This window comes from Mobula hypostoma, chromosome 19, assembly GCF_963921235.1.
Source record: "Mobula hypostoma chromosome 19, sMobHyp1.1, whole genome shotgun sequence".
NCBI classification, from domain to species: domain Eukaryota; kingdom Metazoa; phylum Chordata; class Chondrichthyes; order Myliobatiformes; family Myliobatidae; genus Mobula; species Mobula hypostoma.
In genome coordinates, this window is record NC_086115.1 from 9,927,713 (window position 1) to 9,943,801 (window position 16,089).

At 43.2% G+C, this 16,089-nt stretch overlaps 1 protein-coding gene across 1 annotated transcript in view; it reads left to right on the plus strand.

Moving 5' to 3' along the window:
- Positions 1-6,043: 6,043 nt before the first annotated feature.
- Positions 6,044-16,089, plus strand: part of got1 (glutamic-oxaloacetic transaminase 1, soluble) — a 78,275-nt gene continuing 68,229 nt past the window's right edge. Inside the window, exon 1 of the mRNA XM_063071315.1 lies at positions 6,044-6,264. Within this exon, the coding sequence (XP_062927385.1) occupies positions 6,153-6,264 (112 nt within the window). The 5' untranslated portion in view covers positions 6,044-6,152. The remainder of the gene's footprint in view (positions 6,265-16,089) is intronic.

Genomic DNA, 16,089 nt, shown 5'->3' on the forward strand with positions numbered 1-16,089 from the left:
GCAACAGACTTTTAACATCACAAGTCAGCGAGTTGTTTGTTATGCCTCCCCTCTCACTGTGAAACGGGGACACCTCTTTTTCCCTTATTTGGGGGGGGGAGAGAGAGAGCCTGTGGTATGTTGAATACCGGGTGAACGAGTAGTCTTTGGGGTACTGCAAGTCTCTGTCTTTACCGATGCTTTGCTGCATGCTTGAGTGCTTGGTGGAGGGCGCTGATGCTTTCTTGCTGGTGGGGGGTGGGTCGTTGCTTTGCTGCTGCTTGTGCATGGGAGGGGGGAGTCGGGGGTGGTTTGGGATTCTAATGTTTTACTGTCATTCATTCTTTGGAGCACTCCTCTGTATTTCTGGATGTTTGTGAAGAATTTCAGGATGTGTATTGTATATATTTCTCTGACATTAAATGTACCTATTGAACCTTTTGGTTCATTATTATCGCGTGTACCAAGTTATAGTGAAACTTTTGTCTTGTACAGTATATGTTTAAAGATTGAGGCACTACAAGGTAAAGCTAGATCAGCATGCAGAATAAAGTGTTACAGTTACAGAGAAACTGTGCAGTGCAGGCAGACAATAATACGCAAGATCATAACAAGGCTAAAGGTGATATCAAGACTCCATCTTATTGTAATAAAGGACCGTTCAATAGTCTTATAACAGTGGGACAGAGGTTGTCCTTGAGCCTGGTGGTACTTCCACGGTCAGAGATAACCAGCTCATGGACTGTCCACTTGGCCCAATATTGTACTTCTCTGTACTGGTCCCACTTATTCCCACTGGGTCCATAGCCGAGAATACCTTGATGACTCAAATGCTTGTGCCGATGTTCTGTAATGTTGTGAGAGTACCTGTCTCGACCACTTCTTCAGGTGGTGCATTCCAGATTCTAACTGTTCTGTGTATGAAAACACTCCTCCCGCAGATACAGTATAAGCCTACCAAACACTTCATATCTATGCTCCCACCATAGGAATCAGATGATTAATATTTACCCTACTGACCCCCCTCATAACATTATATACCTCTATCAGGACACTTCCCCACCTCCCTCACTCCTGGTAAAACACTCCTAACATGTCCATTTTCTCCCTTGTAACCACAATTCTTCAATCCAGGCAACACCCTGGTGAATTCACCTCTGCACCCTCTCCAGCACAAACACATCCTTCTTCAAACAGAAGACCCCTATTTTATATTTATATCTAATATTTATACATCCTATATGTAATATTTTACTTATTTACGTTAAATTTCATCTGTCATTTATCTGTCCACATCTGGATTTTGTTTAGATCTAACTGTATTCATTCTGCTGCCTGAATGTTATCAGCCCATCCCCCTAATTTTATGTATTCGGCAAACTTTACTAGTTTATTTGTTATGTGCTTATCCAAATCATTAATGTAAATTAGAAGCAGCAGTGGCCCCAAACGGATCTTTGCGGAGCCCCACTTTTAACATCTATGCGTGAAAATGGTCCTCTCACCATAATTCGTTGTTTTCTGTTTTTGAGCCAATTTTGTACCCATTCATACACCTTACCCTGAATCCCTACCTCTTGCAATTTGATTATTAACCTCTTGTGGAGTATCTCGTCAAAAATTCCAAGTAAATGATATTGTTATCTCTATTGTTATCATAAATTTTAGTTGCCTCCAGCATATTAGTAAAACATGATTACCCCTTTCCAAATCCATGCTGGCTTTCTGCTAACATGCCTGTTCTCATCAGCTGTTTTTCCATCTCATTCTTTATTAATGTTTCCATTACAGTATCTTACTTATGATACACGTTAAGCTTATTGGTCTACAGTTACTAGGGTCAGTGTGATCACCCTTCTTATACCAAGACAATGTTAGCCCTGTTCTAGTCCTTAAGAATTTCACCTGTCTTCACCGACTTTTGAACAATACATATTAGAACTTGTGCAGTATATATAATCACAGACCTCTTAAAGTACCCTTGGATACATGTTGTCTGGACCTGGAGATTTATTAACTTTCAACCTTTCAGCTGAAGCAGGACCTCACTTTCTAAGATCAGTAAGTCATTTAAAACAGCCTTATTTTTCTCTACACTTACTGGCATATTGCTAACATTTATGCAGGTGAATATTTCAGCAAAATATGAATTAAGACGATCCGCTATGTCTTTCTCTGCATAACTTAACGCCCCACTATTATTCCTAATACACTTATCTTCCTCCTTTCTTTTACTAAAGTATTGAAAATATCTCTTGGGGTCAATCTTAGCCTTATCAGCAATATCCTTCTCAACCTGCCTTTTGGCAATCCGTATTTCCCTCTTGACCATAGCTCTCATATTTTCATATGCCCTATGCTTAACATCATTGCTATTTTTTCTGTATTCCTTATATAGCTGTCTTTTCTTCAATAATTTTCATTCATCCCTGTAGTTGATCTATTGTTTTTATTGCTTCACCTGACCTTGGGTATGAACCTTTCCTGTATTGCGCATATTACCTCTTTAAATCAACCCCATTGTACCTCAATTGACTCAACATCAAGCAATTCTTTCCAGTTTACCTTCTGAATTCTTTGCCACATCTGCACAAACTTCGCCTTTCTAAAATTCAATTGAATGTTTTTGGTTTTTATTGACATACTCTCCCAAAATACTTTGAGACTAACAGTGTTATGATCATTTGTTCCTAAAGGTTCAACAACTTCTGTACTCAAAATTCTATCCTGATTGTTACAGGATCTAGACAGACACCCCCCACCACCACCTTTTATTGGTGCATTAACATACTGGATCAAAAAACTACCATTCGATAACTCAGTGAATTCGCTTTTCTGTAATCCATTAGTCACTGGTTCTCCCACTCAAAATCAGTGATATTAAACCTGATTCTAACCAAAACTGTATGCAATACTCCAGATATCATAGAAACATAGAAACATAGAAAATAGGTGCAGGAGTAGGCCATTCGGCCCTTCGAGCCTGCACCGCCATTTATTATGATCATGGCTGATCCTCCAACTCAGAACCCCGCCCCAGCCTTCCCTCCATACCCCCTGACCCCCGTAGCCACAAGGGCCATATCTAACTCCCTGTTAAATATAGCCAATGAACTGGCCTCAACTGTTTCCTGTGGCAGAGAATTCCACAGATTCACCACTCTCTGTGTGAAGAAGTTTTTCCTAATCTCGGTCCTAAAAGGCTTCCCCTCTATCCTCAAACTGTGGCCCCTCATTCTGGACTTCCCCAACATTGGGAACAATCTTCCTGCATCTAGCCTGTCCAATCCCTTTAGGATCTTATACGTTTCAATCAGATCCCCCCTCAATCTTCTAAATTCCAACGAGTACAAGCCCAGTTCATCCAGTCTTTCTTCATATGAAAGTCCTGCCATCCCAGGAATCAATCTGGTGAACCTTCTTTGTACTCCCTCTATGGCAAGGATGTCTTTCCTCAGATTAGGGGACCAAAACTGCACACAATACTCCAGGTGTGGTCTCACCAAGGCCTTGTACAACTGCAGTAGTACCTCCCTGCTCCTGTACTCGAATCCTCTTGCTATAAATGCCAGCATACCATTCGCCTTTTTCAGCGCCTGCTGTACCTGCATGCCCACTTTCAATGACTGGTGTATAATGACACCCAGGTCTCGTTGCACCTCCCCTTTTCCTAATCGGCCACCATTCAGATAATAATCTGTTTTCCTATTTTTGCCACCAAAGTGGATAACTTCACATTTATCCACACTAAATTGCATCTGCCATGAATTTGCCCACTCACCCAACCTATCCAAGTCACCCTGCATCCTCTTAGCATCCTCCTCACAGCTAACACTGCCACCCAGCTTCGTGTCATCCACAAACTTGGAGATGCTGCATTTAATTCCCTCATCCAAGTCATTAATATATATTGTAAACAACTGGGGTCCCAGCACTGAGCCTTGTGGTTGTCCACTAGTCACCGCCTGCCATTCTGAAAAGGTCCCGTTTATTCCCACGTATAACAATGTATAACGTATATCGTATAACAATGTTTTATAAAGTTGTAGCACAACAGCCCAGCTCTTATATTCCATGTCCCAGGTGAAGAAGCCATTTGAAATGTATGTGAACAGGGAAGGCCTGTTTAGGTCACTGGATGGTGGTGAGGAAGGATGAGTAAGAGCACGTGTTGCACCATCTGTGATTTCACTGACTCTGGCTCTTTCACCTGCATTCACATGGAATCTGAGATGTATATTGAAACATACAGTAACATGCGTTGTTCACGTTAACAACCAACACAAACTAAGGATGTGCTGGAGACGCCACACATTCTGGTGCCAACATAGCAGGCCCATTATGTTCAGCAAAACAACACAAACAACAGCAGCAAAACTAGCCACTTACCTGCAAACTCACAGACAGGCTGCCTCTGGGTCTCAGCCCACCAGTCCTTGGTGGCCATGGACTTTCAGATTGGAAGATATCGAGCCACCAACCTCTAGTCCCTGGCCTAGACTCATAGACTTGCAGATCTCAAACCCCTGAACACGCTGATCCAGGCTCTTCAGGCTTCATGTTGCAGATTCACCGATCCCTGAACTTCGACCTTTGGACTTTGCTGACCTCCAGCAAACGTGTCTACTGTATTCAGTGCTCCTGCTGTGACCTCCTCTGCACTGGCAAGATCGACGGGCAGTCGTTTTACTGAGCACCACTGCTCTGTCCTTCAATCCCTCCTCCCTTTCCCATACTGTCGAGTCCATCCTTACCCTCCACTGCCAGGGTGCAGCCCAGTGCCTCATCTTCCGTCTTGGTAGACCAAATTCAATTGCATGAACACAGAGTCCTCCACTTTCAGATGAGCATTCCCTCTGATGGTTCCCCCCCCTTTCAAACCACCCCACTCCCTCCTGTGGTCCTCCCATCTTTGTCCCCATACACCTGCCACCTCCAATCTCCCCATTACCCATCTTCACCCCCCCCCCAGATTATCTGCTGCACCAGTCAGTGTGCTGAACAGAAAGGCGGCGGGGGGGGGGGGTGAGAGTGCAATTGTTGTAGTGATGAATAGAGAGGTCAGATGTTCTTGTTGTTGCAATGGATAGATAGGGAGGGCAGTTCTTGTTGGAATATTTATTAATTTATTGAGATACAGCACAGAACAGGACCTTCCAGCCCGATTTAACTCTAGCCTCATCACAGTACAATTTACAATGATCTATCACAACCAGTAGGTCCTTAGACCGTGGGAGAAAACCCACGTGGTCACGGGGAGAACGTACTAACTTCTTAAAGGCAGTGGAGGGAACTGAACCCGGGTTGCTAGTACTGTAAAGCATGGTGCTAACCACTATGCTACCTAATATAGTATTACAGCACAGTACAGGCCCATGACGTTTGCCGACGTTTTAACCGATTCTAAGTCTAAACTACCCGAGTCCCTCCTGCATAGTCCCCCATTTCTCATTCATCCACGTGCCTATATAACAGTTTCCCAAATGTCCCTAATGTACCTGCCTCTGTCACCACCACGTTCCACGCACCCACCACTCTATGCAAAAAAAACTACCTCTGACACTGTACTCCAATCACTATAAAACCATGCACCCTCGTATTAGCCAGTTCTACCCTGGGGGGGGGGGGAGTATCTGGCTGCCCATTCTGTCTGTGCCTCTTATCATTTTGTACATCTCTCGTCCTCTTTCGCTCCAAAGAGAGAAGCCCTAACTCGTTCAACCTTTCCTCATAATACATGCTCTCCCATCCGGGCAGCGCTCCGGTAAGCCTTCTCGGCACTCTCTCTAATACGTTCATGTCCTTCCTGTGAGGAGGCGACCAGCATCGAACGCGTTACTCCCGGGAGGCTGTTGCCGCTGTTGCTAGGTGACTGTAATACCCAGAATGCCCGCGTGTCGGCCGGTGGACGCTCACGGCGCCAATGTAACCAATCATGGGAGGGGCGGCGCTACCTCGTGGCCGGCCGGCGACACCTGCGCGGTTACAGCCAATCATTGGGGAGGCGGGACAGACTCCTTGGCGCTGACTTGTGCAACGCCTGTCAGTCGGAGGTGACGTCACAGGAGGCGAGCTGAGCGGGCTCAAGGTCGCTTAGGGGGTTTCAGTGCTGCCGATCGCTGCTGCTCGTCCCCACGTCCGGTTCCACCGAACCCCCTCTCAGCACTGCCTCGATGGCGTCCTTTTTCGCTGCTGTGCCGCTGGCTGCGCCCGTAGTCGTCTTTAAGATTACGGCTGACTTCAAGGAGGACCCGAACCCCAAGAAGGTCAACTTGGGAGTTGGAGGTAAGATCCGGCTCCGGTCGCCTCACCGGGCCTTACCTCAGCGTCCCGCAGCTGTGGATCGGAACCAGCCAGGCCAGTGAAGGGATGGGATGTTCGCGGGGGCGGGGGGGGGGGTCACCCACCTCCCAGGGAGCACGATGACCTCTGAACATCTGAGCTTTAATGAACCCCAGCCACAGGGAGCTGGATGAATCTGAACCCCGGAGGCAGGGAACAGTATGACTCCCCAACATTAGATGCAGTGAGGCGGTGACCCCTGATCTCAGGAGACAGAGAGGGTATGTGAGATGGGTTGTGATTGCTTCACGAGATGGGAGGGCCAGGTAGACAATCTATTCATATACATTTGCACACTTATTTTGCCTACACTCTCGTGTTGTTTCCTTATGTAGTCTGGTGCTGAAGACCTTGTCCTTTCAAAGTTCAAGTTTAATTGGCCTTCATGAATACAGCCAAGCGAAACAGCACTCGTCCGAGACCAAGGTGCAAAACACTGTGCGCACATAACACATATAGTAGTTACGAGAGCAGAAAAACATACAGACGCAAAGATGTATATAGCCCAAGTTCCTGGGTTGCACGGCCTCGCAAGGATGTTGTCCTGGTCCAGCTTCTCTTCCACTGAGCAAATTCTGGAGGGCAGCAACAGCTATTGGGGGTTTTCAATACTTTATACTTTATTGTCGCCAAACGATTGATACTAGAATGTACAATCATCACCGCGATATTTGATTCTGCGCTTCCCGCTTCCTGGATAACAAATTGATAGTAAATATTAAAAATAGTAAAAATTAGTAAATATTAAAAATTTAAATTATAAATCATAAATAGAAAAATGGAAAGTAAGGTAGTGCAAAAAAACTGACAGGCAGGTCCGGGTATTTGGAGGGTACGACCCAGATCCAGGTCAGGATCCGTTTAGCAGTCTTATCACAGTTGGAAAGAAGCTGTTCCCAAATCTGGCTGTATGAGTCAATAATCATCATCAAAGTTTTTTAAACGACTTCAGTGTAGTTTTGATGTCTGTCAATATTATAGGATCACAGAAAAATACAACAGGAGAAGAGCCACTCACACTGATCATTAGACATGTACACGAGTTCCCGTGTTTCCGTAATTTCCCCACAGGTTATATCTCACCCACACGTGTTTGGAATGTGGAAGGAAACTGACAGTCCCGTCGGGAATGTGCAAGCTCTACCCGGACAGCACCATGGATCAGGCTTGAGTTGTGAAGCAGGTTTTATATTCTGCCTCACAATGGTTCCCTCTGACATGCCCTCTTTCGAAAGGCCTCCATACAGTGGATGTGGAGAGGATGTTTCCAATGTGGGGGTGTCTAGGACCAGCGGACACAGCATCAGAATAGAGGGGTGTCCTTTTAGAACACATATGAGGAGGAATTTCCTTACCCAGAGAGTGGTCAGTCTGTGGAATGCATTGGCGCAGGTGACTGTGGAGGCCAGGTCTTTGCATATATTTTAGGCAGAGATTGATAGATTCTTGATTGGTCAGGGCAGGAAGGGATACGGGGAGAAGGTGGAAGATTGGCACTAAGAGGGAAAATGGATCAGCCACGATGAAATGGTGGAGCAGACTTGATGGGCCAATTGGCCTAATTCTGCTCCTATGTCTTATTCACAGCTTCTGTTAGTTCTCCCAGTGAGATATTGAAACTATCAAGTATCACTGATCAAAAAATTAAAAAAAAAGAAAATAGTGGAAACCTGAAATAAAAACAAATGCTGGAAACATTCAGCAGGTCAGGCAGCATCTGTAGAGAGAAGAGTTAGCGATTTGAGATCAAAGACTCTTCGTCAGGACTATATCACTCTCCACGGATGGTGCTTGACATCCAGCATGTTCTGCTTTTCTTCTTACTGAAACTGAGGTTCCTCCTTGAGTGCAGTGGTCACCAGTTTCACCCCAGCCACTTCCTGCTTGGTTGTGGATTCCAATCTGGAGTTAGGATACTGACCTGCCAAAAATGTAGTCTTGCTAACTTATCCTTCTGTATCTGCTGCAGGTAGGTTATGGGTAGGGAAGTGGGCATTCCTCACTAAAGGAGGGCCAACAATTTTCTGCCATGGTTGCATTTGACCTGTTGTGCACGTCACAGCATGATAACAGTATCTTGTCCTTGCTTGTGTCATAGATTTGCTGATGTTGTGTTGGGCACGATCGAAAGTGGCCTATTGGGACAGTATTAAGGAAATTTTTCATTTCTGATCACCCAAGATGTTGGTGCCAATAAAAGCAGAATTTTATTAAATCTGGCTCCACTAAACTTCTTTCTTGCCAATGTTGTTGGTTGCACAAGCACAATAAGTTCTGATGACCTTGGAGTAAACATGAGAGCTGTGGATTGCAAATACACAAATCAAATATTCAAATCAAAATATTTGATTTCCAAATCAAATATTCCTGAAGGTCTTTTCAGGAAAATATTAGCAAACGAACATGTTGATGCCCTTAGATCACTGCTGAGTCACTGGGTTAAATAGGTTACTGGTTGGTGCAGCTCTTTCGACCAGAAGGGCCTGTTCTACCCTGTAAAACAAATGTGAATACTGAGATTGCAGAAGTCAATGCCACATGGACTTTCTTGTGAAAAGGGTGTTTGATGGACATGGAGCTGCTTTCATGTTGATCTCCATTTCTGAGGTGCTGTCCTTCCCAGCAAACTGTAAATTTACACTAAAATGACTGTTCTCTGCTGGGAAGCAGTATCAGCAGTTCATCCTGTATATTCTAATTAAGGCAGTGTTGTAACCAGTAGCAGTTCCTATGATCATTAGAACATTGGTGACGTTTAGAAATATATTGCCATGATTGCTAAATATAGATCATTTGTTTCTTGTTATTGTGGTCTGGGCTTCCCTTTCTAAGCTGTCAAAATTGCTTCAAGCTGCCTTGCAATTGTTAAGCACGCAAATTGTTACAAAGCAAATGGCATTCTTGATGTCATTTGAGCTTAGATCGCAGACATAAGAATAGCTGGAGCATGAGATTCCCAAATGGATCCTCATTACCATTTTAGGATGGAAAAGTCTAGGGATCTACAGAGTTTCAAGGTCAGTTAGTCTGTAATAGAAATCAATACAAGGTAGTTGCTCAGTTGCCTCTCTACTGACTCCTTATCTTTGTCCTTATGAATTTTTTTTGTATAAAATGTCTAATAATGTACTGAGTCCACCTTAGTACCTCCTTTTTAACCTGAGGCAATTGATTGGCACTCTATCAAGTATTGCTTTTCCACCAGCACACAGTTGTAATAGTGGCTCTCAGCTCTTAACTTCACGGTCTACCTCTTCACGACCTTGTACTTCATTGTCTACCAGCACTGCACGTCCTCTTTCTGCTGTTTCACGTTTTTCCCTGTATTCTGTTACTTTACCTCAAAGCTCTGTGTAATGATTTGATCTGAATCAATGGTATGCAAAACAAGCTTTTTGCTGTACCTCGGTAAATGTGACAATAATAAGCCAATTTCAGTATGCACTTTGGCCTCACGGCAGCACCCCTCAGACTGGTAAAGTCTACCAGGGAACTTCTCCACATGAAAAGGCACTCGCAAATTTCTGCAAATGTGCCATGGAGAGCATTTTACCTGCCTGCATCACTGTTGGGTATGGAAGGACCACTCCACAGGATCGAAATAAGCTGCAGCGAGTTGTGAATTCAGTCAGCTCCATCATGGGCACTAGCCTCCCCGACATCCAGGACACCTTCAAGGAATGATGCATCAAAAAGGCAGCATCCGTCATTAAGGGGTCCTGTCACCCAGGACATGACTGACTCTCATTGCTACCATCAGGAACAGGGTACAGGAGTCTGAAGGCACACACTCACCGATTCAAGAACAGCTTCTTCCCCTCTGCCATCAGATTTCTGAATTGCAAATGAACTCATGAACACTACCTCACTACTTTTTTTCATTTTTTCTCTACTTTTGTAATTTAATGTTATACGTATACAGTATATACTTACTGTAGTTCACATTTTTCCCTATCATCATGTATAGCATTGTACTGCTGTCACAAAGACAACAAATTTCATGACATATGCCGGTGATATTAATTCTGATTCTGAAAACTCTCCTTTGTCATGTCATCACCCTTACATGGAAACATTATGCGTTCTTTGTTTTCACTGGGTTTAAACCAGAGGTTGGCAACCTTTTTGCCTCTGGGCCAGATCGCGTATTAATGAGCGGACGGATGGAGGACCAGATAAATGCCGTTAAAAACTTGAAATATGGGAATTACCCATTTAAATACATCTAGTTATGTTTTGCCTCAAATTAATGAATAACACATGCTAGAAAATCATTTGTACTTAACCAAGGATGCCAATTAGTAATCAAAGAACTCAGTTTAGTTTTTCTGTCCCACCATTGCTGGTGCCCCATCAGTTGTGATGCCAATTAGCTTCAACACATTAAGTTTCATTTCTGACATCACTTTCAACAAAGCTTCAAAAATGTCTGCTCCAGTAACCGTGTTCTTCATAGGAATTAATTGAGTAAATTCTTCAAAAATTTGAAAAGTTGAGGTCACTCCTCACACAAACACTGCAAGTTGAGCAGTGTCTCTCAAGTCTGTGCTGTCATCAAGCACAATTGGAAAAAGAATGCAATTCATTGCAGGGATGCAGATTTCTTTTCTGGACAAACAATATCCACCACTGCTAGTAAACATTCTTTGACAAACTCCCCATCTGTAAAAGGCTTCATCTTTTCTGCAATACGTTTTGAGACTTCGTAGCTGGCACAGTTATTTCATTCATTTTCACTGCTATTTCGGCACTCAGCGTCTACCTTCCTGCGTTTTGCATTCATTGCCATTGGAATTTTTTTCTTTGATTTTATTTTGAAACACGAGTTATTCAATGAGTATCGTAGCACATGTAAGTATCTGGATAGTTAGCGTGGATTTCTTGCTAAAACACAGTGACGCTGTTTTTGTTTACAAATTTGAACGATCCCATTTGAAAACCTGCGTGTGCAAGGAGAGTATCTAATACATATTAATAAGGTAGTCTGCCTTCCCGTCATTCGTATATATCAGTGTTTGGTTTGGAACAAAACGGAACCTGGGGCAGTGTAACAAGACGCCATGCATGTCCATCTGTGTGATCGCATGAAACACTCAGAATAAGGAAAAATCGCTCGCGGGCTGGATCTGGCCTACCCCTGGTGTAGACTATAGTACAGGTCGACCTTCACTAATCCGATTACCTGTAGTCTGGTTCCTTCTATAATCCGGCACTGATTATGCTTAATGTGATCCTTCTGTAATTTGGCATTTTCACTAATCCGGCACTCCTCAGGTCCCAGTGGTGCCGTATTAGTGAAGGTCGACCCGTACTAAGTTTTCTTCCTGCTAGTGACTCTTTTGTATCTCTACCTGACCTTGAGAGACTCTTAACCAGGCTTTCTAAAATTGGAAATATAAAATACACTTTTATAGACTTGTTTTGGTGCCGTGTCCTAATCAGGGATTGTAAAGATTTTGTGCTTTTTCTGTACCAGTAGATTTTTTTTAAAGAATCCATCAAGAGTTCAGAAATTTCACAAAAGTTGCCTGTGCTTGCAGTGTCTTCCTATCAGTGTTTTTGTGGATGGCGGAATTTCATCATTACAGTTTTGCAGTGCTGATTACCACTGGATGTCACATGTGGTATTGAGTTCTCATAACTGGTCGCACTGGAGAGTTGATATCTTGCTTCGTGTCGGAACACTGCAGGAGAATGGTATACGCTTCTGTTGCTGTTTCCATTCTAAAATTCTGTGCACTGGTTTATTGGAATATGTTGAATTGAATGGTTGTTGTATTGCAGGGATTAAAGCACCTTTGTCCAGAGCTTTGAGCGAAGAAAAATACAAAGCAGGGTTGATACATGTTTCTTGCTGTCTCATTTCCCACTCTAGTCTTGTGGGTTCTAATGAGGTCCACACAGGAACTGCAAACTTTTCTATAGATGGGTCAGGCGGATGGATGATTTGTGAGCTCCTGTACACTGCACTTTGTTTATAACAAAACATACAAACTCCTTACAGGCAGCGGCAGAATTGAACCCAAGTTGCTGGTGTTCTGTTAACTGCTTCAGTATCGTGTCTAGAAATACTCAGCAGCTCAAGCATGGACTCGAGGAGCTCAATGTCATCCCTCTCCGGTTTGAGTGACTGCAGGGCAGAGACTCCCAAGAGTCGAGGAGGAGGTTACATTTTTTAAGGACTGTCATTTCCTCTATCCGGTCAGTAATATCAATACATCTAGAGCAGCTGTTTTGGGAATTTGATGTTGGGCATATGAACAGCAAAGCTTGTCTAATGTATCTGAGTTTGACCAAGTATGTTAGCCTGGGACAGGAAACTTTTCCAGTGATTCTCCCAGATGATTTTGTGGAGACATCATTGATGGTACCTGTCATCCCCAAGTTATGACAGTTGACAGATCAGAAATGAAGCTGTGAACTATATTCCTACATGGGAGACAATGCTGTCAGTCTGTCCCAGACACATCTTGTATGTAGGCCTATTGGTAAGTCAGTGTTTGTAAGCTAGAGATGACTTGTATTTGGTGTCTTGAAGTGCTGTATGCAGTCCAGGTCTTAAAGCCTTTAGGTTGCCAGAGATTACTGGAGCATGGTAGACTGGTTTTGTGTTGGGTCAGAGATCTTTTCCTAAATTGAGGCAATTTGAAGTCTGTGATGAATTTCCTTGCTTGACCATTAGCCTCAGTGGCCAGGAAGGCAGGACCCTCTGCTTCAAAAAAAAAATCAATTTATTAATTAAATTAAATTATTAATTTATTTTATTTAGATATGGTGCAGTAACAAGACCCTTCTGGCCCAATGAGGGTGTGCTGTCCAATTGCACACATGTAACCCAATTAACCCACTAAACTGTAACCTTGCCTGAACATAATAAAACTTTGCAAGGTATTTTAAAAAATGTTTTGTTGGAATTCCATATGTGGCCTTATGTTCTTCAAATGACATAAATGTATTGCTATTATAAAGATCAGACACCTTAGCTCTGCCTTGTGTCGACCAAGTTTTAAAACCAGGGTCCGCTCTGCTGGGCCGGAAGCTACCATCACCAAAGGTAGGAGTAAACCGGGATAACTGTGATGTCTCCCCCAAATACACAAGAACATCATGCCAAACCATTATTGTATCTACCCTGGAAGACATCACTCTGAAATTATCTGAAGTTAGGGGACATGTGTCTGTATTATACAATTTGTTTGCAAGTAAATGCAAAGAGTCATCAAACAACATACTACAAGCATGAAGAACTGATTTGCATGAGAATCTGTCAGCAAAAAAAGTGGTCAGAAGCTTGTTCCTTAGTTCAAACCCAATCAGTGAACACTCATTCTAAATTACTACAGTACAAGTGGATAACCAGACAGTACATTACTCCAGTCAGGTTGCATCACTTTAACCCCAACATTTCAGACACTTGCATTAAATGTTACCACCAAAAGGGGTTTCTGTTCCATTGTATGTGGGAGTGCCCCCAGATAATCTGCTTCTGGAAGAAGGTGCTGGATTTGATTAGTCAGATTATTGGAAAAAAGGTGCCCCTTGATCCTAAATTATGTATTCTGAATATTTATACAAAGGACTTTGTAACCTCCAAAAATGTAAGGCCTCTGCTTAATATTTATTTTTTGGAAGCCAAACGCTGCATAGCCTATTCATGGAAGAAACCAACAACCAGTGAGCTCTCATGATGGCTGAAGGGAATGACTTCTTATCTTGCTCTAGAAAAGATAAGCTGCATCACAAAAAACAAACTTGGCAAATTTTGGGAAATTTAGGACATTTTCTACAAGTTTCTGGAGAACAATATTCAGGATGATAAAAGTAACGAACTGAATTAACTGATTAATGGGGGTGTTTGTTTTTTTTCTTCTGATTTCTTATTTTTTTTTCCTTTAACTTCATCGTACTTTCAAACCTATGGATGATCTAATGTGTTTTCTTTTCATTCTGTAAAAGCAATAAAGAGATGTGTAAAAAAAACCCACTAAACCTATGCCTTTGGAATGTGGAGGGAAACTGGAGCACTCAGAGGAAATTCATGGAGAGAACGTATGAACCCTTTACAGACAGTGGTGGAATTGAAGCTGGGTTCTTGGTGTTATGCCAACTGTTCCGCCGCCATGCCTGGAAATTCTTCGCAGGTCAAGTGGCATCTGTGGAAAAAATCTGTCTCTGCAGATGCAGCATGACCTGTAGAAGTGTCTGTGGTTCCTACATTACCCTCAATGGACACCTTCACTACCCACAAAGCCTTGGTGAGAGCAGGTTAGTCTCTTACCTGGAGGAGTTGAGAACAGAGATTGTTAATGCATATTGAAAGGCCTAGATAGAGTGGACATGGAAAAGATGTTTGCTGTAGTGGGAGAGTCTGGGACCAGAGGGCATAGTCTCAAAATAGAAAGATGTCCCTTTAGTACAGAGATGAAGAGGAATTTCTTTAGCCATAGGGTGGTGAATCTGTGTAATTCATTGCCACAGAACCTGGGAGGGCAATTCATTGGGTGTATTTAAATTGGAGGTTGGAACGTTCTTAATTAGTAAAGTTGTCAAAAGTTACGAGGAGAAGACAGTAAGATGGGGTTGGGAGGGGAAAATCAGCCGTGATCGAATGGTGAAGCAGGCTTGATCGGCTGAATGGCCTAATTCTGCTCCTATATCTACAGCACAAAGTCATGCAGTGGCAGTGCAGGAGTACAGTTGTTCCAACCACTGGATTGTAAATTGGCATATTTTTTACACAAAGTAGAAAGGCCAAAGTAAAATCTCATTTCACATTTGAACAAGTCTGATCCCAGCTTCTGTTCTGTAATATGCAATAGACATTTTGTAAAGGGTTTCTTCATTCTTTCTGTACTTCCCCTCTTTGAGTTGGGTGGTTTTGACACCAGTTCCCTGAAATATCATGTCTTGTCATGTGATGACATGAATATTTAATCTAATAATCTAATCTAATCTAACCTAATTTGTGCTCCAAACTCCCAATTGTGGACGGAATTCCTTTGTTGCTGCTGTTAGGTAGTGCTTTCCCTCACTGTCCCCCAAATATCTTGAAGAGCAACATAGGTGAGAACTCTATGCTTTGTGCACAGAGACCGAAATCAGTTGTCACTAATAATAAACACGAGATTGTGCAAACACTGAAAATCTTGAGCAAGTCCTGATGAAAAATCTCGGTTGAAACATTGACTGGTTATTCGTCTCCATAGATCCTGCCTGACTTGCAGAGTTCGTCCTGCACTTGTGTGCGTTGATCAATCGTTGCTGAAATTTGATAGGAAAGATGCACTTTGATTTGCCCCAGACCTGCTGGTCTTCATTGCAAGGCCACGGCTGCTGGCTACAGGACAGTGTGACAGGCCTTGGCACAGCCACTGCAAAGACTGAGGAAACACAGTTAATGATGCTTATGTCATTATAGCTGAAGAACAGGAACAGATGTGTTTAAAAATTCAAACACGAGGAATTCTGCAGATGCACATCAAGCAACACACATCAAAGTTGCTGGTGAATGCAGCAGGCCAGGCAGCATCTGTAGGAAGAGGTACAGTCGACGTTTCAGGCCGAGACCCTTCGTCAGGACTAACTGAAGGAAGAGTGAGTAAGGGATTTGAAAGTTGGAGGGGGAGGGGGAGATCCAAAATGATAGGAGAAGACAGGAAGGGGAGGGATAGAGCCAAGAGCTGGACAGGGTGATAGGCAAAAGGGGATACGAGAGGATCATGGGACAGGAGGTCCGGGAAGAAAGACGGGGGGGGGCCCAGAGGATGG